The sequence below is a fragment of the Nomia melanderi genome, chromosome 4 (genome assembly GCF_051020985.1).
Source record: "Nomia melanderi isolate GNS246 chromosome 4, iyNomMela1, whole genome shotgun sequence".
NCBI lineage: Eukaryota > Metazoa > Arthropoda > Insecta > Hymenoptera > Halictidae > Nomia > Nomia melanderi.
In genome coordinates, this window is record NC_135002.1 from 7,481,296 (window position 1) to 7,509,238 (window position 27,943).

Genomic DNA, 27,943 nt, shown 5'->3' on the forward strand with positions numbered 1-27,943 from the left:
GTCGACAGATTTCAAAAGGGCCCTCGGCTCAATAGACGCGACCGTCTCGTAGATCATTGTAGTTGATCGTTGGTTCGCGGGTATCATAAGTAGTGATTTTCGGGTTTGTTGTAAGGAGGTATGCTGATTTGAAATGTTTTTCGTCGGGGGTTGAATGTTTGAAAGTTTGAAAGTTTGAATTTGAAAGTTTGACCGTTTGAACGTTTGAACGTTTGAAAGTTTGAAACATTGAAAATTTAAATACTTGAAAATATGAATTTCAATGCTTGAACACTTAAATTTGAGGCTTTGAAAATTTTGAAATTTAAAAGTTTGAAAGTTTGAAAATTTGAAAATTTGAAAATTTGAAAGTTTGAAAGTTTGAAAGTTTGAAAGTTCGAAAATTTGAAAATTTGAAAGTTTGAAACATTGAAAGTTTAAATGCTTGAAAATATGAATTTCAAAGTTTGAACATTCAAATTTGAAGATTTAAAAATTTAAAAGTTTGAAGATTTGAAAATTTGAATTTATATTTGAATACGCATCTGAATCTGAATTTGTGAGTTTGAAAATTTGAATACGAATTTGAATTGAAATTTGCAATATTCAAAGTATTTCAGTGATTGAAGGTTGAAACGTTTTATCACTTTCACGTTTGATATGAAAGCTTCACGCTGAAGATCAAAAGATGAAACTTACTTTTCCTGTTAACGATTTTATTAAATTCCGAAGAGTATATGAATTTTGTTTAAATTTGTATAAATTAAATACTGCAGCCACGATTGGAAATTGATAAACGTCAAAGCGTTTCCCGTGGAATATTGTTTTATTCCCAGCCAACAGAAACGAACAAAAATCGATGTATACATGCATATTAATCCAAGATTCTATTATCGGTTTATGGTACTCTACATCGACAATAATGAAAAATTCTTCGAGGACATTCCAAGGGCTGTTACTTTTTCTGCGATATACCGTGATCCTTTATTAAGAACTTTATTTCGATAAAACGAAGACGCTACCTTTTGCCTTCTTCCCATTTTATAGGTAGTGGATCGATAAGGATTCTTCCATGCATTCTTGAACCCATGTTTTTCCCCAGTAAAACGAAAAGTTAACGCTCAACCCTTTTTTCCATGAAATTTATTCGCATGGTCGGGGTTGAAGTATTCTCCCGGGCGAAATCTAATGAAACAAGCGGAAGAAACAGTATTCAAGAGAAATTTCTAAAAAAATTCAACAACCCCATAACATTATTACAAACTTTGTATCTTCTCTCATTTATTCTATTACCCCATTTATAATTACTTTATTCCACAATTTTAAATTTTATTTCTATATAATAAATAATACAATAGTAATATCCTTGATCAAAGCTGTACAAAGCTTTGTTGAAATTGGGAACGGTAATTCAAGTCCCCGGGCTTTCATAAAAATCAAAATTATCCTTTGCAAATGCTCGACGACCGCGCGAGATGCATTCGTAAATTCACGGAGCATATCGTCACATTCACGTTCCCCTAAATCTTTTCGATTTCCCTCTATCCCCTTCAAAAGCATCCGCCTCGTATTCGTCGTCATAAATTCCAACTAGCCTCTGTACATCTCGCGTCTTCAAAGCGAAGCAATTCGTCTTTCGTTCTTATTTCGTGTTCCGCCGCGGCGCGGCCCGGGCAACTCGGGTACCCGGTTAGAATTTTTAAATAAGCCGCGAACAGGCGGAGCGGTGCGGCGAAACAAATCTTTTCCGAAGAAATCGGAGGAAGAGGAACGCAGTTGGGAGGCGAATAAAGCGAACAAAAGCGGAGAGATCTTCGCGATTATAACAACAGTGTACGGAGGAAGGGAGAAGTTAAACCGAATTTTCTTTTAATCGAAGTAGAATAAAATCTCTTCCGGCTTTCACGTTTCAGAATTTCATTCTGCTTTAGTTTATATCGAAGTTTTTTCAGTCGCGTTAATTACATTTATCAGCGATAATAAACCGTTTTCACGTTTTCTTTGAAAAGAGAAATTTTTTAATCGAGGAATCGAAAATAAAGAACGTTCTCGACAGTTGGAATTATATAGCATCAATCTTTCGAAGTTACCATTACACTCCGCACACCGGTGAACGCTGACCAGGTTAATTGAATTTATCGATAATAAACGCTTTTCAAATTACCTTCTAAAAGAGGAATTTTTTAATCGAGGAATCGAAAATAAAGGACGTTCTCGACAGTTGGAATTATACAGCTTCAATCTTTCAATGTTACCATTACACTCTGCACACCGGTGAATGATAAACGGTTGCGTTTCGAGAAGAAATCCGACCTTTAATATTGCACGGCCTAATGGGAAACAATACGAACGAAACGAAGAGGCAACTTTTAACCACTGTTACGTTCCCTCGACCCCTCGGTCTGTTGGTAATGGCATTGCCACGGCGCTTCCGCCGATGCTTCGTGCTCCTTGAAATGCCTACGACGCGACGAGTCGTGCTTCAAAGACGCCGCGAGGAGCGGCTGTAGCAACACGACTCTGTGAACGGGTACGACGTAGAGGGCGCGATCGCTCGTAAGGGTGTAAAACGGATGGAAAGAGGGAAGAAGAGGTAGGATTGAAGAGACAGAGAACAAGCTGAAGAAGGATGGAGAAAGCAGAAAAACAAGGAGAAAGAGATAGTGAAGGAAAGAGTGAGAAACGGAGTGCAACAGAGACAGTAGAGAAGTAGAGAAATAAGCAGAGAGGAAATGAGAGAAAGTATAGAAAAGAAAGAAGTGTGGAGAAGATAGAAAAGACAAGAGTCAAAGATAGAGATAGGAAATAAGAAAAGGTGAAATGCACAGAAAAATAAAACAGAGAGAAACAAATACAGAGAGATACAGGTGTAAAACGAGAGAGATAAACAGATGGTTAGAGGTGCAAAGAGGAAAAGAGAGACACAGAGGGAAAGAGATACCAGATTGCCGGGGATGAGCGTAAATCCACTGCGTCTGATCAAAGTAGGACCAGCACTACTTGCAAGATTCCCCGCATCCTACACGAACCGTTCCTCCATTTTCCTTTTTCTTTTTACTTCTAACCCTTCGCCGTGACGTCGGATTCTCTTCGACTGCCTCGAACCCTCCCCTCGGAATTATCCTTCCGTTTTTCTCTGCGCCGTTCGCGCGATACGCGAGGGGGAAATGCGGACTTTTGCTCGGGCAGCCCGCTCACCGCCAGACTCGACGCGACCAGATAGAAGGAGAATTAAGTTCACGGTGCTACGTTGTTCCTGATCCTTCGGAGAGGACTTTTAAACAACCCTTGAAGGACCGAGGACTCGGTTGAGTCATTTGCTTGTTAAGTTGCTGATCTTTAATCGTGGTTTTCCTGGAATATTGCGCTTCTCAAGGAAAAATGATTTTTTGATATTAACACGTGGAACGCCGCACGATTTCATAGAGCAAAGTACACAAAATGGGGAAAATATAATATTAAATCATTTAATTGAAACGCGTTAGTATTATTGCACACTGAGCTTGCTCAATATCACCGCACTCGGAAGCATTGTTTATAATACGGAAATATTGTCGAATAATCGTCGTTTAATTGAAATGAACTATGGTAATTCGATTTGGTTGGGTGTCACCGGTGACCCACCCATGGCATTCAACGTGTTAATGTTGCAGAGATCGCGATGTTACGAATATTGTTGATTTCTTGTATTGGATTTCCGATGAAAATGTATACGGGCTTGACTTTTTCGTTAACACGTTGACTGCCACGAGAATTTCGAATGTTTTGCGTAACGGTACATATGCTTTCATAACAAAGACAAATGGTATTAGAAATATTTATTTATGACTTGGTATCACAGTACACGTGTTACACTATCATCTAGCTGTTTGTGTTACTAAGTATTTTTAATCGACATCAGTTTTCTTATTGTAATTGTATTTAAGTAATTTCGAAGCTCCGATCACTGGTGGAGTGGGTAGCTGCCTAATCTACCTAATCTACCTAACCTACCTAACCTACCTAACCTACCTAACCCACCTAACCTACCTAACCTACCTACTAAACCTACCTAACCTATCTAACCTATCTAACCTACCTAACCTACTTAATCTACCTAATCTATCTCCAAATAGGAATGAATCGGAGGTGACCTTTTCATTGAATTTTTAATAAGCAAAGATGAATTGGAGTTGACTTTTTGGTTATATTTCTAATAAGTGTAAGTGAAACGAGGTTGACTTTTTGCTTGGATTTTTCACATGCGGCAACGCCGAGGGAATTTTAACGGCGAGAAGTTTCATTTAACTTTATTAAATGCTTGGAAATACTGGTGAATACGATGGAGTATGTGGAATTGTGTAAGGGGCGGTTTATTATTTTTATAAGAGTTCGTTATAATTGTGACGAGGATTAACTTCGGTTACTGATTAATTGCGTTATTAAAATCGGAACGAGCGTTTTTTTTTCTCTCCACGGCAATTGAAAATCGTAGTGGCGGAAAAGTTCGTTAAATTCGTTCCGCGTTCTATTATTTCGTTACGTTGATACTTTAACGGGAATGAATGGCCGAGGGCAGATGGGGGCGCAGGAGGAGGAGGAGGAGGAGGGGGAGGAAGGGGGAGAAAAAACATTTCGCCCGGGACATCGATTTAAAACGGCGGCGACAAAATTTCCCCGGGTGTAAATTGAATTTTATAATTTTCCATCACGGCCGGGGAACGGCCATCGAAAACCGTGGGTCCCGAGGAGTGTGTGGATTTAATTAAATTTTAGGTAGCCGTGTGTAATCGAATCCTAGTACAACTGCGATTACGGAAGTCGTTCTATGTTTAATGCCCTGCAGGGAAATAGTAAATGCAATTTAGAACATCCTGCGGCGCGGCTAATTTATTGATATCGAGCACCGCGTAATTTTGCCCGGCCGCTAACAGTGAACAATAAAATTTTAACGAACCGCTGCCCGCGACAAATAAAACATCGAACGAAAAATATCATTTTAACGGGAAGCCAAAGAAAATTCGCTCTTTCTGGGAATCGTCGAATTATTGAAACACTCGGTCGGTTGATTCGGTCGAAAGGAAATTTAGTTAACGTGAAATTCAATAAACGCCGGTTTTCATCGTCAGCGGTAAGAGACAATGATAAAGAATATATAGAAGCAATGCAAATATAATAGGAAATAAAAGAAATAGAATTTCGATTTAATGCTACGTCTTCCTCCGATCGATTTACATTAAACATAGAAACACGATTATACCTCATAAAAACACGATTTTCGTGTTCAACCTATAAAAATACACCAACTACAATACGAACTCGTAAAAACAAAAGCTTCGATCTCGAACAAACGAAAATATAAAAATTAGAATATCACCTCACAAAAATACAATTTTCGGTCTCCAATGAACTAATTGACTTCCCGCTAACAAGTTCCCACGGTTCCATTCTCTCGAAACCACCCCACCAAATCCGTTTCATCTCTCGCATCCCGCCACTCGACGCTCACATTCCGTGGGGTCAGAAGTGACCCACCCCAGCGTCACCAAGGCGAGTCCATCAATGATCCCGAAATCGCTGAGACACGCTCCGGTAAGTGCACGCGGATCCCCATCGAAGCTGTAGACCCCGGCTGCAGCCGGAGTGGCGCGTGCACTCGTAATTTCACCGGGCACTTTTCCTTTCAAAGTGATCAAGGGAAGTGTTTCAAGCGGCCCCTTAATACATTCCGCGGCGGCAGTCGGGGGCTGTGCTTGCGGATTTCCAGCGGTGTTTCAGCCCCGGTGATTATGCTCTAGTGGAGGGCAAAGTAGCGGGTAAAGCACAAGGGCTCGGAATAGGCTGGGGGTAAGAGGCACACGGCGAGAGAAAGATGGAGAGCAAGGGACCAAGAGAGAGAGAGAGAGAGAGAGAGGGGATAGAGGGAGATAGGGTGCGGATGGCGCGAGAAGATCCGATGGTTCACCGGGCGAAGATACTCGGAAGAGTGGGGGCCACACCGCACCGAGTCTGCACTTCACGTACCCGGACTGAATCCTGAATTTCCGAGACGTGGCGAATTTGAGACAACCCCCTGCCCCCCGGCACGACTTACCCCCGATGGCCCGGCGAAATCTTGTTCCCAGACGATAACGAATCTCGATGTCAGCCAGCGCCGAATCTGATCGATGCACGGGAAAGTTGTTGGAAAAACAGGTGATTCCCGGATTGGGGATTCTTGGATAGCGGCCCAGCGATTTTTGAGATTCTCCGGCGGTTCGTGCGGTGGTTTAGGGTTGTTGTTTTTCTTTTGGCTTGGCCCCGTTTCGAGAACGGGTCTCGTGTGATTTGGAAGAGGTATTTGGGAGAGTTAGGGATACGTCGAAGGGATTTTGTAGCTTTGTCTTGTGGGGTTAGAGAAGGTTTTGTTAATATATCGATAGACGACGGAAGTTGTGTAAGCTTGCTATTCAATTTCTATTATTAGTCTATATTGATATTGATATAACGAAGGCCCGTTTAGAAACTTTCCTAAAACAGTTCAACGCCGATCTACAAATACGAAAGATAAACAGTTTTCATGATAAATACCGTACACGTTCGAAACAACATATTTCTATCTCTCGAACCTCGTGCTATCCTCGAGATCCACAATTCTCTAATTTATGATAAAATCCGGAACATACAACAGGAAGCAGTTAGAGTATCAAGAGACAGTTTTACAGTTAATTTTACAGTGATTTTTTCCGCGGATAGAATTATGCGGGGCGGTGGCACGGTACGAACGACGAAATCCCAATGGGCACAACTACACGCGCATCTACATATTAATGCACACGCACCCCGACGACTGACTCTCATTGTCGCGTCTCCGGTAGATGCATAGGTGGTGCCGGTGGCTCCGGTGCATGCCGGCACTCGTGCGTTAATATAGCTGCTAGCCGGAGAGGGTGGCGCGGGATTACAGCTGTATATCTATCACTCGCTGGAATACAGCATTGTGCCAGAAATCCTGATGGCATGCCCATAGGCCGCAAGGAACGTCGTGACGCGCCGCCTACGACGCTCGAATTATCCTTCAAACACCGCGAGGCTTCCTGGAGAAGCTGATGGCTTCTCGCCGCGCGATACGTACCGTAGGCAGCACTGTAATTTCCTTGCAATATTTCTGCCGGATTAACGCTGGATTTACGGTCATTTATTGTTCGGTTCAACCGTTTCTATGTTGAACAAATTTCGTGGACATACACCGAAAATGCGGACGTGATTGGGCGTGCGTGAAAAATATTAATAAGAGCAGTTATCTAATTGGATCACGAATATTGAATTATTACAAAAGAAATAACATTTGTTCGAATAAATTTTGCTTTGAATTAGTTCTTGAAAAACAGTAAGAATGTTATAATTGATACTGATACAAGAGTGCTATAGCGCCTCTGAGTACTCAAACGGTTAATATTAAATGTTATTTATAATTTTACATGCATTTTCATTGACGTTATTATGTTATTATTATATACTGTAATATTGTAGATTGTATTATGTTTTTCCTTGGATAATTATATGGATATTTTGGAAGCTAGAGATTTCAGAAGAGGGTTAGGACACGTGTTCCTATAATTGCAACAGTCAAAATTGATATAAAGCTCTATTAAACAATGTTCATGAAAACGAATAATCGTCAAACTGACGGGGTCTGTAAATGTGAAATTGATTTATATAATATTTGGAGCATTTTCTGTTATTAAACTAAGAAGCTTTTCAAAATTGTCTGCCCCTCTAAGGGTGAATGTAACCGGAATCATTTTTAATTTCGACTTGCCACGATTACGGTATGTAGTAATCTATTTACCATAGCGTGGCTTTGGCAACTTGTAATGGAAAATCGATTGCTTTTCCTCAATGGAAAGTCTTTGTACGAAGTCGTTTTCCATTTACATTCCAGATATTTTCAATATGTTCCTATCGCTACAATGAATATCATTATTCGAGTTCACTGAAAGATATATTAATCGAAAAGTCGCGTTGGAACTCATGTTTCCGCAAATGGATTCCAAGAAAATGATAAGTCCGAAGGAAACTCAATACACCGATACACCTATAATGTTTACAGTATACTTTCGAAAGGGGTCCAATCGATTTTTGTTATATTCTTCCGAAACGGTGTTCAACGTAGACGAGTCCTCGGCAAACTAAACCCAGCGCGAAACAAGCCAACCGCCTTGCTTCGTTTGAAGCGCGGAGGAAAAAATTCCGGCGTTCTCCAGTTGATAGCCGTTTAACACTGACCGGAAGTAGGAGTGCCACTTCTGACAACAGACAATCGCAACGCGACGAGAGTCGTTCAACTATAAACGACCACTACAATTACGGAAACGCGGGACGGCTTTTCTCTCGTTCCCCCTCCCTCTCTCTCTCTCTCTCTCTCTTTCTCTCGGGGCCTCTCTTTCCAGACTGGTTAACGCTCAACGCGGAATAATTAAGCAAATTTGCGCCGCCATTTCGGATTTAACTTCTTCCAGCGGCGCGCGTGCGAAATTCCCCTTTCTCGTGGACCGGCGGCGGCGGCGGCGGCGGTGGTGGCGGCAAGAATTAGGGGAGCGGACCGGAATGCTGATTGTCAGCGCGTCAACGTCGGATTAACGGCGTTCGGCTCGCCATCGAATGGATCGGTATTTCGCGAGACGTCTTGGATGAGTATTAACTTGTTTTTGTTAGGGAGCCTCTTCTTCTGGGAGGCTCCTCGCGCGACTGATCGATCGATGTTACGTCTGCCTGCGTAAAAATGGCTGATGGATCAGATACAGCTGCGTAAAACAGAGAATTAAAGTGTAATTGACACTAAACCTGCCGAGCAACTAGAGTGATATATTTTGAATTTTTTATAAAAATTAGAATAATACGTTTCTTGAGATTCGAAGTCTCTTAGTCACGTATCTGTGCAAATGCACAGAATTAATTGAAAATCTTTCGCAGAAACGCTTTCGTCATTTAAGTGTTTGCAAAACAGAAATTTTGAGATGGGACCATTTGACCCATCCGATAGTTTTAGTGTTAAAATGGAACAGTTTGGAGATGCTGGAGTTGATTGGGGATAGAGCTACTTGAATATTGGGTTATTTAACGGCAAAAGTACTCAGAGTGTAACGTGATTGTTACGCGAGACTTACACAAGTTGTAAGATCTTTCTTTTTTGAGTTTTGTTAAGTATTTGACATAGTATTCAAGCAGAGGGATTTATTTTGAAAATCTTGTGGAATATTTAATAGTTTCGAGAAGTCAATAATTGGGAAATAAGGAAATTGAACACAATCGCTTTGATTGATAGTTCGCGCGTTACTCGATGTTAAGTCACGTGAATTTGTTCTTTATCAACCATCTATGAATTATTGTGAAGTAAATAGATTACTTGTAAATCATATTATATATTATTTTCATATTACACTGAAGTAAGTAGATTTAACAGGTTTATACGATGTTACTTAATTGGTAGATTTAATAGGTTTCCTGAAAGTTACGTAATTATACTCATATCTCGGACTCGTTGGAACGGAACGGCGGAGAAAGAAATTCGATAATTCTTCTACACGGCCACGTTAACCGCGTATTTCAAACCGACGCCGCAGCTTTCAGTCGTCAGTCGAAAAAACGTAACCGGAATTCAGGAAACTTTTAAAGAGCGCACTTTAATGGATTTCATGCATCCGTTGCATATGTATATGCGTAAAATACAATTAAACTAACACTTTGACGTCTATGTTTTATTTCGCCCTCAACTGAATAATCCTTTAATTAGTAAAGTAAATTTTTTTTCCTTTGAGCTCGGTACTTTGAGAGCAACGGAAGAGGAGATTTTTCTTTCTCGGTTTTTCCATTTTTCCCCCATTCGTAAACGCTTTCTGTCGTACATACACATTTATGAAGCGGGCGCGCGTGTCTGCGGACGGAGCACATTGAAATACATACATTTAATTTCGTAAGGTTTAGTTTATTTACACCGCGCCAAAGTCTTTTATGGGACGAGCGAATCTCATCGTTTAATTCTCATCTCCGCGGAACGCTGTAGAAAAATTTGAATTCGCGGGGATATTCGCGACTGTAATTAACACTTTATCGGCTGGTAGTTGATAAGAGTCTTATATTAAGAGTATAATATATTTAGAAGTCAATACCTTATAACTGATCATTTCTTACTAAATTGTTACGAATCGATTACTAAATCAAGCTGGTAAATTAGTAAATTAAATCAAACTAGGAAACTTTGAAATTACTAAACTACTAAACTACTAAAATACTAAATTACCAAGTTATCAAATTAGCACATTACCAAACTACCAAACCACCAAATTACCATACTACTAAATTACTAATCTACTAAACCACTAAACCACTAAACTGCTAAAAAAATTACTAGAGTCCTTTGATATCAAATATTGCCTACGACAATCACTAGTAATTCAACAATAAACTTTTACCTCTTCCAAAATTCATAAACTAAATTCTCCATTCTCAAAGAAACAAAATCCACAGGCTTATCGTACGAGGAAAGTTGCTCAAAATAATACACGGCGATTCACGTGTTAAAAAGGAAATTATCGAGCCCCTTTCTAATGAGAAGCCTACGCAAGCTTCCACTGGGCGAAGTGTTAATTAAAAGAACCGGGCGAGCAACGTTTGCACGGCCAACAGGGCCGGCGAAAGAAAAAAGTCAGAGATGCGAGGGATTTTGAGTGAGCGAACAGCGATGGGATCGCGGACGCTCGATCTAGCGTCCCGCATAAATTTTCGCGGCGATACTTTCCAATCTACTCGCGAGTAATGAGCGGCGGCGCGACCATGATGCCGCGCGGCGAATGGCTTGTCGAGTAATCAACTGTTTGTAGAAAGGTATTCCACGCGGAGAAAGGCGCGGTCGGCAATTTATCATTGCAATATACATTATCGTGCGCGGGCCGTGCTATCGAGAGCATTCTGATTTCAATGCGGCCGCCTCTATGTAATTTAACATCACGGTTTAATCTTTCTGCTGGAAATACAGGCAATAATGTTAGAGTCGCGAGTACCGCTGCGAGGCGCGATCGAATTCGGGCAGAACTGGAAAAACATTTTTCTGAGAGTAGTCGGTGACACTGGAGTACGAAAATGCAAAATGTTCAAAATATTAATAACACACTGAATCATAGTTGCGTATTCTGCAACTGGAGACTTATAAACCGGTGCTTTGATTAAACTTTGATTTTTAGTGATCGACGCTGGGGATTTAGCTGGAATGAATGGGATGATAATTAAGAAATTCAAATGTAATCGTGAAAGCTTCATCAAACATCTCCATAAAAATGAATATTTGCGCGCACCTGCGCTCTGCTAATTAAATTAGAATATTTGTTCATTCATTCATTCCTTCGGCTACATTTCCTACTGTTATTATAGGTATATCCTGGAACAGGGGAAGCGGAGGAACGAATCATTAGAATTTTCCTGTAAACGACTTATTATGTAAACTGAGTTATTGTCTGATATTGTTGCGTAAGAAGTAATATTTATTTACTTTATAAACTCACTTCTTCTTCTCCTGAATTCGTAGGTTGGAATTTGAATTTGACGGAAGAGGAAATCGTCTAAGCCGAGCGACATTTGGACAAGGTTTTAATGATGTTCAAGCGATTGGTCGGGGGCCAGACTAAGTTTAAGCCGGAGCTAAAGCAAGTATGCTTGTTAATTTGTGTCCTCCCCGGTGCCATAATAACAGCACTCGAATCTAGGGCTGGTCGCTGTTTGACCATTAGAGGGCATACCGGGATTCTCACGAATACCTGCGCCCATCAAAAGGGTCCTCAGGATCCCACAGCGGCGATTTCCATAGCAATTGATCTATTTTGACTGGTGCTAGAATTAACCGATCGATTGAACATCCTGGATTTTGCCGAGCGATTCCGGAACACGATCAACTATGGACTATGCCAGCCTTCACAGACGTAACCTCCTTCATTCGTCCGTTACTGTTTCATTACTAGCAAGACTTAGGACGCCTGGCCTGAAATAGAACACCTATTAAACTGCGGGTTGTGAGTAGTGGATTGGCCAAAATGTTTCCAGCTTATTCCTCAAATGTGGATCTATATTTTATTTTAGTTTAAGAAACTTGTTTGTCAATCCTTTCCTTTCACTTTGTTTCATTATTATTATTTATTATTGGGTTCATAAATATAGCGGAGAAACGAATGATAGAAAGTTGAAACTGGGTAGTGGGAATATGAAATTCTGCGATTATGGTGTTTGCACGTTCTAGGAATATAATCTCATTTATCTTGAATAGAAATTCTAAGGTTAAGATCGGATTTTGAACATTCGTTTGACCTATATGCTAAGTTTGGTTAGGATTAAGAATACATCACTGATCGAGAGTGATCAGAATTACGCTTATTCTATCATCAGAGTTAATAAAGATTCAGGAGTTACAAGAATGTAGATTATATTCGTTGACTGCATGGCAGACATAACCTCATTTCATTACAATTTTAACATTGTGGCAGAATTTTCAAGTATTGTTTGATCTGCGCGAAATATATATTGGAATTGAACATAGAGATTTATACGAGCAGATTGGCGATTGCTATTATTGCTCGTGAATTAATAAGGATTATGAAGTCACAGCAATATTAATGGTTCGCCATTTTGTTCTTTTCATTATTTTGATAGATTCGTGAGTCTACTCAAGTTCGTTTCAATCTAATCTTCTTGAAAGGAATTTAGATATTTGATCGATCCGATGAATCTGTTTGCGACGAACTACTGTAATTGTTAAGAGAAAAATATCTGAAAGTATATGAAACGGCCCTTAATAATGTTAGAGTAGAGGAGGATACTTTTGATAGCCTCTCCGCTTTTAACAATGAAATACAGTGATGAAAGGACTTTAGAAAACTGGTGTTCTCTTGGACCGATGCCAGTCCGAACAAGATAGACTTTAATTTGAAGTTTCTTTTGTTAGTCCGGTGTATCCGTCATTTCATGGATCATGATGTCCGAACGGAATGCTGTCAACATATTTTTGGAATTACTTATTGATCTCCATTACAGTATTTTACATAATGAATGAAAGTGACTATTTCCTTATTTAGGCAGCAGAGAAACCTTCAGAATAATAGAACTTTGTAGCTGAAATAAAAATTCAATTGCATCTGAATTCAAATTACAAATTTCCTGATAATTCTCAATCATCGAAAAAAATTGACCCCTTTCTTCAAAAGTGTTCTCCAGAAAAAAATTCTGTTTTCTTTATTTTCTTTTTCCAAAATGATCGGAATAATGTCCATTTTCCAAAGATGACTGGAATGCGACGTAAAAGACTGATCGAATCTCTCATATCGTGATCTTTTAACGCGGATTCGGAGTCCATTGTCGAACCCATCGAATTATTTAATTCGATGAAAGAGGAACGATACATTTGGCCAGACAGCTTCAAAGAACTAGAATCCAAGACGAACCTCGCGGTACCTCGTAGCGTCTTGAGCCGTGGATTTCGAGTGTCTGATGGAATTTCCTTGAGAATAGCCGTGGAAGCTTTTCATTCGCGCCCAACCATACACACACACACACACACACAGCCTGGCCTGGCTCAAGTTCTTTGACCTACTTGCGTGCCCGAAAGAACCGACTTTCGAATTCGAGCGAGTCCTCTCGCGTTTCGCTCCGGGTACACCCGATATACATTCATCCCTCTACGACGTGAAAATCCGAATTGAAACCCGTTTCCCTTTCCCAAAAAACGGCGCGAATATTTTTAAACAGCTTCTCTCTAAATACTAAAGAAACACTGCTAAAATAAAAAAGGAACAGCTTCACTCTTTGCATAGAATCCGAAGAAACTATTTAGAAATCCTGATCCATAATCTATTTTATTTTCTTCTCTATAAGATCAACCCCTATGCATTCATTTTCACATATAAATTATTACAAAACGTTCGAGAATATTTTCAAACAGCTTCTCTCTAAATACTAAGGAAACACTGCTAAAATAAAAAAGGAACAACTTCACTCTTTGCATAGAATCCGAAGAAACTATTTAGAAATCCTGATCCACGATCTATTTTATTTTCTTCTCTATAAGATCAACCCCCATGTATTAATTTTAATATATAAATTATTACAAAACTTTTAAGAATATTTTCAATACAGCAACCCTCTGAACATTGAGAAAACACTAAAAACAATAAAAAAAAAAACAAGAATAACGTAAACAGAGAGATGCATTTAAAAATCCTGTTCTATAACCAAATTTATTTTTCTCCCACAAGATTAACTATACAGCACTTATTTTGATAACTAAATTCTTTCCAAACAACAACGAATTTTTCTATCTCCATCCTCAGCGAACTTTGCATCGTTTGAAGACCGTACTTCCAAATATACTTCCGCTTTTATTGTCTTAATAAAAAGCGTCATATAATAATCCAGGATCCGTACGAAGTCCCTCACAGAACAGAGGGGAAAAGGAATAATCTGAAATCTGGCCGACGGTCCGCTGCATACATTTAATAGTTTATTTAATAGTTTAGATCTTCGATCGCGAACTGCGGTCGACCGTGGCCATCCGCTTTTTGTTTCGGCGGGCCCGACGCGGCCAGGCCGAAACGCGATTCCCCGTGAACGTTATTTACATACCGCAAGTTATACGAACCGCTAGACCCAGCCTCGTAAAAGAATACGGTCGTTAAATTAGACGGCGGTATAACGCAAACGAAATTCGGTTCGACGCCGACCGCAGGGGCCAGCGGATTTCTGTATGCTTCTAATAACGCGGCGGAATTAATTTTATTCGATCGGGCCGGCCGTAAAATTGAATCGATGGGCCGCGATTACGAATTAGAATGGATCTTCGGACCTAGACGTGATCTAATTATCGAAATAGGGCGAGGGTATTGCTTGGATCAGTTTCAATGTAGATGTCATTGTCTATCTTAAGAGAAACTATCGATCGAACTGAAACTTGATTAATGTAAATATTTATATTATTCACTTGACGCTTTGCAGAAAGTTGTTTGGCCTTTAGAAATGTTTTCTATACAGTTGATTTACGGATCGAAGTGTTTAGTGCTAAGAAAAAGGTTGTAGATTAATTTCTCGGTATTTAAATAATTAAATTATTCACTTGAAGCTTTCGAATTTAGACTTTAAAGCTGAAAGTCGACATTCGATCGTAAAGAGTTAATTCGATTGATATTTTTTTTTGATATTTTCTTTGTTCCGAAGATGTTTGTTGTTGAGGTTATTGGCGAACAATGTTTTAACTGATTCAATAGTTTATGGAAAGAGAAATGTTGGAGGTATTGAGTCGCATCTCGAACTGGCTCTTCGGGATGCTCATGGAGTTTTGATATCCTAAGATACAGGTGTTCGATGGGTTCACCCTTAGTCTCATGGGTATGATACAGAGAGGTCGTAAAAATGACACTTTTAGGGTCGGCAGCGGCGCGGAACTTTATGCTTTTGCAGCGTATAAAAATCTTTGAAAGCTTAGGAAATACAAGATTCAAGATTATTCTATGCGACGGTAGTACAGTTTCTAACAATTAGAAAATATTTTTTATTTTATCATTAATATTATAGTCACTTGATTAACTACAGTAAAATAATAAAGTCTTGTATATAATATTAATCTTCGTGTAATGAATCAATATTTGACATTGCATCTCATTGGAAAACATTGAATATTTCTAGTGCAAAACTTTCGATTACAAAGGGTATTAGCATTAATACCTACACAACAATGTAACCAAACAATACTAACACCAAATAGTCAATAATTGTTTCTTCTTGTCTTCTCAGAAAGACAAATGATCCACAAAACTCTCAACATTCTCATGGCACTTAACTTCTTAACACGTTCAATGCCATGGTGGTCACCGATGACCCCCAAATTCAATTACTACAATTCCTTCCACCAAACAGTGGTTACTTGAAAACAGTTCTATATTGTAAATAACGTTACCTAATGCAGTGACATTCAGCAAGGCAAACGTGCCATGATAACAACACGATTCAATTCAATAATTTAACTCTTTGCACTCGAGAGATGACTCTCAGTCACCACTTGATTTGATTTGCAAAATTATAAAGTCTTATATATAATATTAAGCTTTGTATGATACATCATTACATGGAATATTGAAATAACATAACTTTCCTTCTTAATTTACACAAGATTTCTCATTAATTAATTTCAAAGAACATCGTCTGTATCTCATCGGAGAATATTGAATATTTCTAGTGAAAAACTTTCGAGAAGAGTTAATATTCTATTTCTTTTATTTTGCGTCTTTTGCAGTTTAAAATCGCGCGGCATTCAACGTGTTAATCAAACAGACATCAATCAAACGCAATCAAACGCAATCATAAAAAACCCTCGAAACCATTCAGATCCAAGAAGAATCAGCAAAGGGCATTTTTTCAAGGTCAAACGCAATGATTCGTGTCACGACCAATTCGATTGATGGAATAGCCGCGGGGCAGGCATCATCGCGGAGACGTCGGCTAACCAGCATCGGTATGATCAATAATTAATGGGCAATAATGCGAGGTGCGAGGCGAGCCCAATTTAGCCGTGCGGCCCATAAATTTGTGAACCGCCCCGGCAGGCCTGTGTGTGGACATCCGGTTCAGGTGCGGGGACAAGGATGGGCCATTCGAGGAGGCACTCGAGCCACTCCATCAGCTCCTTCTCGAGTAGGCTTTCGGCATCAAAGCGGCTCGTCGCTCAAACATGCCGGTAATGGTTCAGACTCGCTCGAGTACCGTGGTTCTGGGAATCCCCTTGTCCTCCGCGTAGAGCTTTCAAACAGACCTTTCACCTCCCCGTGACCTGCCCACCCCTCCAACGTCTCGCTCCCCCTTTAAGGGAACGCCGATCGCTTTCTTTCTCTATCCGTCCCTTGGCTGCCCGCGGAGACGGATGGCAAAAGGGAACCGAGACTGTGGATTAGCCTGGACGTCTTCGTGTAAGTTTCTTTTCTGAGCCGAATGCGCCACTGGATTCACAGGGGTGCTCGTTGTTAGGGGATTGAGAGGGGAAAGTGGAACGTGATAAATGAAGAAGTTTGGGCGTGCTTCGAAGTGTTCTAACATTGTCTCCGCGGCGTTTACACGCTTGCTGGAATAGGCTTTCGAAGAGGTTTCGAGAGGTAGAGTTTGTTTGAGGAAATGGAATTTTTGGGTGAAGGTTTGGATGCGTAATTGTTTTAATGCTCGCGTGTTCGACGCAACGTTTGAGTTTTACGTGGAAATTGTATGTATAATTGTGTATCCTGGGGATTTGGAGTTCTCGAGATATTGTGATTATTAAATGTATTTGTGTTGCTAAGATATTGCTTAGTGTTAGTTTCTTTTGATAATATAAAATGATTCTGTTTTAATTGTAGCGTCTACTGTTCAGGAAATCAGTAGAGACCATTTCATCTTTCTAATGAATTGAATCGGAAGTATTGCTACATTAAGGCGAGCCTAAGCACAGAGTAAACGTAAGATCTGGAGGGTCGTAGAAAAGCTTCGGAGAAATTAGAGTTGAAGTAGAGTTCGATTGAGCTACTTAGGACCTGGCCTTTAAATTACTATTACACTTCACGTTGTGAGCGAAAATATCGACGACCATTTTTTCCCCTCGAATTCGAGCAGTATTCGATTTGCGTGCAGATACGCGCATGTCGGGCCGGGGTCAAATAAAAATGGAAATTACGGGACAGTTTACGGGACGAATCAACGCGGTCCTTTTGCGGATTAAAATTTTATTTCCAATTAAGCGACGCCGGCTGACGTTTTTCGTCTGGCTATCCACCTTCGGATGTGTGGCGCGAGTTAATTATCCACGGTCAGGTTTTGCTGTTCGTTGCATATGTAAGAAGCTCGTGACTAACTTATCCGTAACGATTACTCGAAAACTTCGCCGCTCATTATTCCAATTGGCGTGATGCGTGTCCGTAAATAAATAATTCCCGCGGAGGAACGAAGTTTGCGGACAGTGAAATTACTTTGCCCTTGTGCCCGATGCTAATGAATAACCTCATGATCACTTGCGCGCACGCATGGTCTGTTAAACGTGGAAACGAAATAGTGGAGAACGGACAAATTTCGCCGATTAATTGATTCAGTTGTTTGTTCGATATTGTAGAACTGTAATGTGCATTGTTGGAAGATGGTTCGTTCTGACGTCTTACGGTTAAGAGCATCTAAGAAAGACCTATTGTTTTTTTCTTGTGAAATGGTAACAGTTGTAAAGTAAAATAGTTTTACTTATTTTCTTTAAATGTTCTATAATTGTGTGACTTTATGGTTCTATGATTCTATGATTCCGTGATTCCGTGATTCTATGATTCTGTGATTCTATGACTCTGTGATTCTATGACTCTATTCCATGATTCCATGATTCCATGATTTTATGACTTTATAATTCTATGATTCTGTAATTCTATAACTTTATAACTTGATGATTCTATGATTCTATAACTCTATGGTTCTATGATTCTATAATTCCGTGATTCCGTGTTTCCTTGATTCTGTGATTCTGTGATTCTATGACTCTATGACTTTATGATTCTATGACTCTATTCCATGATTCCATGATTCCATGATTTTATGACTTTATAATTCTATGATTCTGTAATTCTATAACTTTATAACTTGATGATTCTATGATTCTATAACTCTATGATTATATGATTCTATGATTGTATGACTATATGATTGTATGATTTTATGACTTTATAATCCTATGATTCTATAATTCTATGATTCTATGACTCAATGAATCTATATCTCTAAAATTCTATAATCCCCAAGTGCCAAAAGAGACTCCCCTGCAATTCAATTGCAAAATATCAAGTTCCCCATCTCTCAAGTCACCATACAGCACCTCCTTGAAAAAAACTTAATAATTCCTTCTCCAAAACGACACTGGACGCATCAATCGCGCGCACAATCGACCCTCGCGATAGTCTCTCGTCGCCGAGCTGATTTATCGCCGGGGGTCTCGTTAAAAAGTAGCCTGCCGCGTCAAACACCGAGTCCACGGACGGACGTATGGAAATGGCTCGATATTTTTCACGGGAACGCGCGGGGGCCCGTCGCGAAATTAACGGCGCGGATGATTAACAGCGAGGTTTCGTGCGGGTTTTCTCTACGTAACGCCCGGCCGGATAATCTGAATCAATTTTCGTGCATAAAATTGGCCGGGCGATGCATCAAGCGTAAGACGGCGGCCGTAAAAGGGGGAAAAAGTTTCGAGAGGGGAAAAAAATGGCGGCGGAAGATAACCGCTGTCGGATTATGCCGCCACGCGCCCTCTTCATATTTACCCTTTCCGTTACTATCAACGATCGGGCGGATCTCGATTGGCTCGCGTTACCGGAATCATTAATGGTTCAATATTTATTAACTTGTATTGGTTTAGGTGGGGAGGGGTTGAGGGGGGTGTATTAACACTGACCGGCGAACAATGACGTGTACAATTAGAAAATTAATGGAGTAATATTTATTCATGTCGGATGAAACGTGCCGGTCGGTTATGATTGATCTGTTCCACAGGAATTATTCACTTCGGACTCGAAAACGAGCGGATGGTTGACTCCCGTTGGAGGGAACGATGTACGTGATTATCGTGGCGTGAGTTCCGCGAATTGTAACCGATTGTTCGGTGAGATTATTTTTGTGAATTCCGTGGGTCATGTGGGATTGAGCTTTAGACGAATCTAGATTACTTATGTGCCTTTTATTGATTCTATTTGTCTAGTCAACTATATTAAGTTGACTTGTGCCAGTGATTTTCAATTATTTCAACGATCAATTGTATATTATTATATCCAAGATTTCCACTTTTCATAGAAACCTTTACATATGGAATTTCAAAAATTCCAAAGGGGCAAGAAAGCAAATGAACACAAACACCCCAAGCCTCCTCTCGAAAACTAATCTCTTGTCCACCATTTTCATAATTCACGCGAAATCGTTTAACATAATCTCTTTCTCTCTCCAAGCTAAGGATATCCGAACCACAAACATCCAACGAAGCTGTTGGATATTTATTTGCTAAATAAAATACTACAGAGTTTGAAACTAAGTACATACTTGTTAATATGTATTTCAAGAAGGTGATTCACAAAACTGAACAGGAACGCTGTTCGTTGCTTGTACTGTTACTGTGAAGGTTAAACTGACCCTTGCCAGGGAGGGGACTGTACCAACGGATGCACTTTCCTTACCGTTAAAAATATATTTAACGCTAGAACTACCGAGCAGTTAAATTGCCTTTTCGAAATTCTGTAGACACCTCAACAGTGCAATTACTGAGACTTCAGTTGGTTCGCAATTCAGTTCGTGTACTGCTAAATCAGTTTCTCCAGTACTTTTTCAGAGAAGCATCTGTTATCCGTTGAACAACTGGAAAAAATGAAATCAGCGTTAATGCTTGCTCTCAACCGAAGCATTCCTCGTTCATCTTCCATTCACTTCGTACCAACATTCGTCCCCTAAAGACACACTCGAAAGAAACGTCCCTTACTCCACTCGATACCATCCAGAAATCGATTAACCCTATCCGCAGAAGCCCTCCCTCCATTCCTCTCCAAGAGAAGGGTATCCGGGCGTGATATACAGACTTCCAACTAGCGCGGACAACGAGCATTCGGGATTTATCATTCCGGCGAGCGCGCGTTCGCGGGTTCATTCGTCAGCGAGAGTTACACCTAGGCCGGCCGGAGCAGACAGAAAGAGCGAGAGAGAGAGAGAGAGAGAGAGAGGACGAGTGAAAGACAGAGGGAACTGATACACCTAAAAACGCCGCGGAAAAAGGGTGGGAAAGCTAGCGTGTGTGCACGAAGAGTGCGGCGGCGGAGGGGGGGGGGGGGGAGGAGGAAGCGAGGGACACGGCAGTGAAAGAAGAACACTGGGCGAAAATGGATGCAGCTGCCGGGCCGCAAGCACGGCCGCTGATTGCGGCACGTCGAGCCTCGCACCTGCTCGCGTGCGGGCTGCGGATTTCGGGCCGCGTGAACACGCACGTTTCGACCGCCCGCGTCGCCGCTGAATTATGTGCTCGATTAACCTCGAATCGATTTCGGACCCGACGTCGATGCAACCGGCGCGACGCGACGCGACTTGGTTCGAGGAAATGACGATACCCGGTCAGGGGCTGGCTGCTGGGAAGATAGGAGCTGTTCCTTTTTCGTCCGCCGCGGTGGTCACCGATCACCGGCGCTCCGGAATTGCTTAACCCTTTCGCGACCGGTGCCGCGTATATACGGCGGTCACTTGTTGGTGAATTTTATTAGTTTACAGCGGCTGACGCCGTCTAGGTACGGTTCACTTGGTGAATCATAATTATAGTAGCGTTAGTGTTTGGCGAGAAGAATTGATGACTATAGTGTAGAATTCGTAGCGTAGGTTAAGGTATTTTTGAGAAGAGTGGATGTAAGAATGAGTGTGAGTGAAGGACAGGTTGTAAAACGGTCGGGAGAAAGTGGCCTGCAACGTCGCGGACCCAAGATTGCAGAGCCAGCTTTCCAGGGGTGCATCCGAGTGTTTGTGATGAGTGAGAAGAATGCTTGTAGGGGAGAGAATGATTTTTTGGAGAGAATGCCTGTAAGAGAGTTGCGGGAGGAGTCGTGTGTTGGCCCCCGTGGCATTGAGTTGTACTTTTTACGTGTTGTCCGTGTTGTTTCCATATTTTATATTTTGATCAGTTTTAGCTTTATTTTATTGGATACTTATATTTATTCCTAGCTCTCGATTACTTGAGATCCATCCTTTCGTTATTTATACTATAGTAACACTATAAAATTATATTATTGTTTTACTTCAATAACTCGACATAAAGCTAGTACCAGGCATTAGGCAACACAGGAAATGAGATGCACAATTTAGCGAACACTGGCGACAAGGTACGGTCAATCGCGGAAAGTGGCGAAGTATGGTACAGGTGCGCCGTCGCGAAAGAGTTAAGAATGATTACAATGTGTACAATGATCGATTTCGAGGATATTTTAGAGGGTACGTGGTTGGAATTGTGCGACTCAAGGATTTTGGTACTAGGTGATTGGTAGTTGTTTCTGTTTATCTTTGTTGTGAAGGAGTGAGTGACGCGTGATAGCTGAAGAGGAGTATGTGTGTGAAGGAGGTGATAACGATGGATTTGACTTAACGAAGTTGATAGTGTTGAGAAGTCTGTTGTGGGGTTTTCGTTTGACGGCGGAGAGGTATTTTAATTCGGTGGGTACCGATGACGCCTTTTCGAGGCTTTCGTTGGCTTGGATATGTTGTTCTTTGGAAAATGGAATTTTAGAATTAAACGTTTAAGGTGGGAGTCTTTTTATTTTGATAAGGGATCTTCTGTCGTGTTTAATTGATATACTCGTGATAGGAGCACCAGTTCCTCGAAAAATTTATGATGTAAATTTATTTGATATCATTTTTCTGGTTACACTGTTTCTTCAAGTTGAAAGTTACCTAGAAGAATGTGGGAAAAGTAATCATAGGATATATCTATAGGTACGTATGTAAATGTAGATATCATGTTGAAACACTGTTAAGATTACCTCCTAATCTTTCGCGTGCATTTTTTCCCTTGTTCGTCTGCCACTCGACAGCGCTTGCGTATTTTCGCGAAACAGAAACGATTGACGGCGATAATAAACTCCGAAAAAGGAACATTCATTCGCTGCAACGGAGTGAAAATAGAACGCGGCGAGAAGCTCCGAAAAAATTCCTCTAAAAAATAATGTCGCGGCGCATCAACACGGCTACGTGACGGGCGGAGAGCGAAAACCGCGGCATCCATTCCGATAAAATTAATAACGGCCGGAAGCAGGAATAGTGTCGCGTGATAAAATGACTCCGGTAAAAATTCCCCGATATTCCCGCGGCCCGGATCGCAGCGGCGGTTTAATGAACTGTTTCGAAATTGAAAATTGGAAACTATTTCCGGCCCTTCGCCGGCCGACGTGTCCGCGTAACGAAGAATGTAATCCCCCGGATGGCTAGCGATACCTAGAATCGGCGGCCGGCCAGTTTGTTACGCGGAATACACCGGCTCGAAATATGTTGGTAATTAGAGGAACGTAAGTTTTAATTGCCCGGCCAATTATTCGATTTGCTCCGTATGAATGCGGCGAGTTTCAGTGAAAGACTCGAAATCGAGGGAACGTGACTCGAACAGAAGTTAGTTATCCGCTTTTACTTGTCGAATGTTTTTTCGTGTGTTGCGTTTCTATTTATTAAACGATTGATACATGATTTTGAAACTCTAGACATTACGCGTGGAATCGGTTTAATGATTTGTATAATTTAGTGTTTAGGATTCGTAAAAACTATATGTTTGACTTTCGAGTGAAAAGTGTCTGATTTTTATAGAATTTCAATTTTTCCACTATTTATATTTAATTATCTCATATATATAAAACTACGTGTTCGTTTATATAGATCGCGAAAATTGAAGCTTCAAAGATAGAGTATTACAATGTGTATTCACATAATTATACGAATTGAAATTGACAAACTGTTACTAGATAATGTTTAGAACATTCAGTATCTGTCAAATTGACAGGTTTCGTAAATCTGGTGTTAAATAACTACGAGTCACACGCAAATCAGCACCGAGTTACATGTAATTCTGCCGTATCTATTTCAAGGTTAGACTGTATCTAATTTATTCAAGATATCATTACTAGCTGCCAATATTAATGACCATGGCTATCGCAAGCAATGAATAATTTACGCATTCGAATAGCCAAATCATTTCTGACACCAATTATAATTCTCACATTCACCTGCAACGAGACATTTCCGTTTATTTCTACGTAAAAGAATCTTCCAAATGACGGAAAAATCCTCCATTTTATTTATTCTTTGTTAGGTTGCGCAGCTCGATGGTCCCTGACGCAGGTCCGGCGAAAAGGGAAATTCCTGTGCATCGACCTTATCGCTCTTGACTCTAATTAAAATTGAAATCGTCGCGAACACACCGTGAGTCGCGCGACATTCTTTCGCGGCCCGTTGACGTCCGCGAAAATTGGGTCGTATGTAGAGAGGATTCGTTCGCCGGGAGGATGAGCAGGCCGCAGTTAATTGGGTCATCGTCGCGTCGCGTTTAACGAATGTTTAATTTGTCTCGTTACGAAGCCGGCTCGTGATTAATTTCGATTAACAGCGATGGTGGACCTCTGCCGCGCGCGCCGGCCTCGTTAGGACAGCGTTCGGTAATTTTGCTTTCGACGATATGACGGTTGGCCGTCGATACTTCTTGGCTGCGAACGGCGATTAAGCCATTCAAATATTGTATTACGTGTTCGACTTGTAACATTATCGGAGGCTGTAGGAAATCGAATAAGTTTCTACTGTATTGAACGGTGGAAAGTTGTAACTGAGATCATTGAGAAGGGAATTAGTAGATTTCATGCAATTGTCTGAGAAGTTTGAGAACTGTGGGAAGAAATTTAGAAGATTAATGGATTTCATGTAACTATTTAATATGTTTGAGAAGACAACTGTTTAAAAAATTGATTTAACAGTTTTTTAAAAGTTATTTAATTTTTTAGGGAAGATATTGCGAGTTAATATATCATTTATAGAAATCTGAGTAATCTAAGCAATCTAAAAAAGAAATCAATGGATTACAAGTAGTGATGGTATATCAATGGTCAGACACAATGATACTCAATACAAAATGAAACTAAAACGTGGTCCAGTATCGATTGCAGAACCCCGAAATTCACACGATTCACGATACAATATAAAAATTATCCAAAGAAAAATACACCAACAGCGAGTAGTAACAGTGCACCACTGCTCAGCCACGTTAAACTTCCATCTGCATTTCATCCTCGACAAACGCGCCAGCGAAGTGCCTCGAGCAACAAATAAGCTCACATTAAAAACCGCCGAAAAACCGTTAAAAGAGAAACACCGCAGCCAATAAATCCAAAGCACACCGAAGCCACGAATTTATTTTACAATCATCCGCGGACTGAATTCCATTTCTGTCGACCAGAACAAACCGAGGAAAGATCAATATGATAAAAGTGAAACGTAAAAAGACAGAGAGAAGTCTTTCCCGGGTAACACGCTCGCCGGAGGCAACTGTCCGCGTTCGAAAATGAAACTAACAGTAGATTAAATTTACTTTTCACCCGTGGAACGGGGATGATCGAAATATATAAGGGGAACGATGTGTCTGTTTTCGTCGTGTAAAGGTGACGGGAAGCTATCCCATTCAAAGCTCCCGTTAATTGACAATCAATGACAGGTATCATTGCGTCCGATTCCCGATGTAGCCGGATCGGGAATCACGAATATAGGAACCTATTGTTAATTCTGTCAGGTTTCCCCGTTCATCCCGCCGGTTTCCTATGTTTATTCATCTTCATTTCTTCCTCTTTCTCCTGTCCGTCCGAATTTTTCCTCCTCCTCCGCCGGCTTCGGCCGCGCTGTTTTCGGTTTTTGCGGGGCGAATTTCCGCGGCGACCGGGGTAATAGAATTCGTTTCGTTATCTAAGCGACGCGAAATCACTTTTCCAATTTCGTAAGTGAATTGTACCGGGTTTTGTCGGACCGTGGATCAACGATATTAAATCTCGCAGCCGAATACGGACGAGCCCGAAATTTCCTGTAGCATTCCCGCAATGATGAAATTTGCGTGTCGCGCATATAACCTTTCCTGCGAACCCCAGCCTCCCACCTCCGCCTCCTCGTCCTTTGTGGACCGCGCTTTTCTTGTAATATTTTTTGAAACCACGAACGTAAACCTTGGACTGTTTTTTCTAGTGTTTCGTGTTACTGCATTATTCAATATTTCTTTTTCAAACGGAGAAATATAAAAGAATAGAATTATTCGTAACATGTCGGTACATTTGAAAGATGCTTGTTTAGTTTTTATGAATATTCAGGTCTCCTGAGAGTCGTTCAAGCATTTACAAAGGGATTTTCGAACTCTTCGTGCGAAAATGTTTCATTTATTTCGTCCTATTAATTAAGGTATTATTTTTTCATATTTACAATAAATCTATTTACCTTTTTTTATCACGAATATTACGATTTTCTGAAAATTTCGTCTTTTTAATACCTCAACTGTTTAATATTTTTTCCCAAATAGAGGAATGTATGATATAATGTATAAAATCTACAGACACGGATTTGCAGATTACTCGCGCGAAACGACACGTAATAACGATGATAATGTTGGTAGATATAAAAGATGCGCTTTATTGGCGTTCGCACTCACCTCAGCGGGAAAAGCGTAGTTATCGATACGATGCTCCGAGCCGTGATCGTTATCCATCCCGTAGTGAATATAGATTTCTTCGAATTGATAGTGATACGCCAACGGTCCACCCGTTATATTGACATGAACCTTCGCATCTCGGTCCGCTCTGAATAGCAGGACTTGACCGGTATTGTGCAACTGCCCGGAAACCTGGAAATTGATCGAGGTCTTTAAATTCTGTTCAAAACACAGAAATCAAGAATTCATCGAAATTTCACAAATTCCTTCTTACTTCATACTTCCATAAATTTGAAAACCAATAGAGCTTACAGAACTAACATAACCACAACAAAAAAAACATATCCAAGTACGAAAACCATTAAAACCACATTTCAAGCAGCAAATAAATTATATATTGAACGGACACTTCGAACAACTTTAACAAAGAATATAATTATTTTTCTTGGAGTGTGTTTTCCCTAGTTCATAGTCATCTCCCTTATACCATTCAATGATCATATAAAATCCTAAAGAACAAGATAATCCCACAGATTCTAACAGTTCTGAAGAATCATAAGATATAAATCCCCATTGCCGAGTTTCTTCAATGAATCTTAAAAATGGTTCACAGTTCTTTTCATCCGTGTTCGTTTACTTCTCGCTTTTCCGTCGTTCTTTCGCAAGCGGCGGTGGAAAGTTAGGCGAATAAAAAGAAGCACCGAGAAACAGGTGAGGCGATACGCGGGAAAGGAGAAGGCGGCGCGATGCAGCGGTCGAGTTATAACTAAAACGGCGTAATTCTGTTATGTCGCACGCGAAACGCAATTATCCCGTATTACGAGTCCGAGCGAATCATTTTCATTTAAATCACCGTTATGCCCCGGGAAACTTCAGCCCACGGTCGCCCGTTGCATCACGGTGTCCCGTGGAAGATGTCGGACGACTGTTCATTCAGAAAGTATTTTTCCTTAATATTTTTGCATTATTATAAACTTCATTGGCAATTTGGGAATAGAAACGTTTCGACGCGCGCGGTACGTCTTTCCAGCGCAAGGGATTAAAGTCCATTATAACGACGGGCTGTCTCCGATCGATCGAGGGCCACTCTTGCTTTTTAAAAGTTGACAACCGTATCTCCGGCTAATTTTGCTCCAGCAGCGCGTTACGAAGTAATGGATCCATGAATTATTCAACCCTAAGTGCACGCTTCATTTTGTAAAATAATACATTCGGCCTGAACTTCGGGACGATCCGCGGAATTTCAAGTACTTCGCTAAGAAAATAGTTGTAATAGTTGTAAGAGGATTACTCGAGTGGAGGGTGTGTATTATAAGTTGGATAGTTGTGATTATTATTCGGGAGTACGCATAGGAGATTATTCATAAGATTTTTTCCGGAGATTCGTCGATATTTGAAACAAAAGGAACCGGATCTGGGAGATTTGAATTTGTTTTATGCTACTTCCATGTAGAATAAATATCTAACAGCGTTGAATTGCTTAGAACTTAAATTTCATGAATGTAAATATATAAATTGTTATAATTAATAATTTATCAAACGTACCAACTTTTAGAATTCTTACGCAGAAAATAAAACTCATTATTGAAATTTTGCGAATATCGCTTTACCTATTTTCATAATTAAATGTTAGACTCTTTGATTTATATAATTTTTATAAGAAATATACTTCTAATGAATAATTTCACGCTATAAAATCTAAATTTTGCAATGTGATCGTTTTTATATGTTATTGTAAGTATTTCA

The 27,943-nt window shown here is 40.4% G+C and overlaps 1 protein-coding gene across 2 annotated transcripts in view; it reads right to left on the bottom strand.

The window, feature by feature from the left end:
• The window catches only part of CARPA (Carbonic anhydrase-related protein A), a 248,319-nt gene that overhangs the window by 29,264 nt on the left and 191,112 nt on the right, over positions 1-27,943 (bottom strand). For both annotated transcript variants that reach the window (XM_031994020.2, XM_031994019.2), the window contains exon 4: positions 26,198-26,389. In XM_031994020.2, coding sequence (XP_031849880.1) covers positions 26,198-26,389 — 192 coding nt within the window. The remainder of the gene's footprint in view (positions 1-26,197; positions 26,390-27,943) is intronic.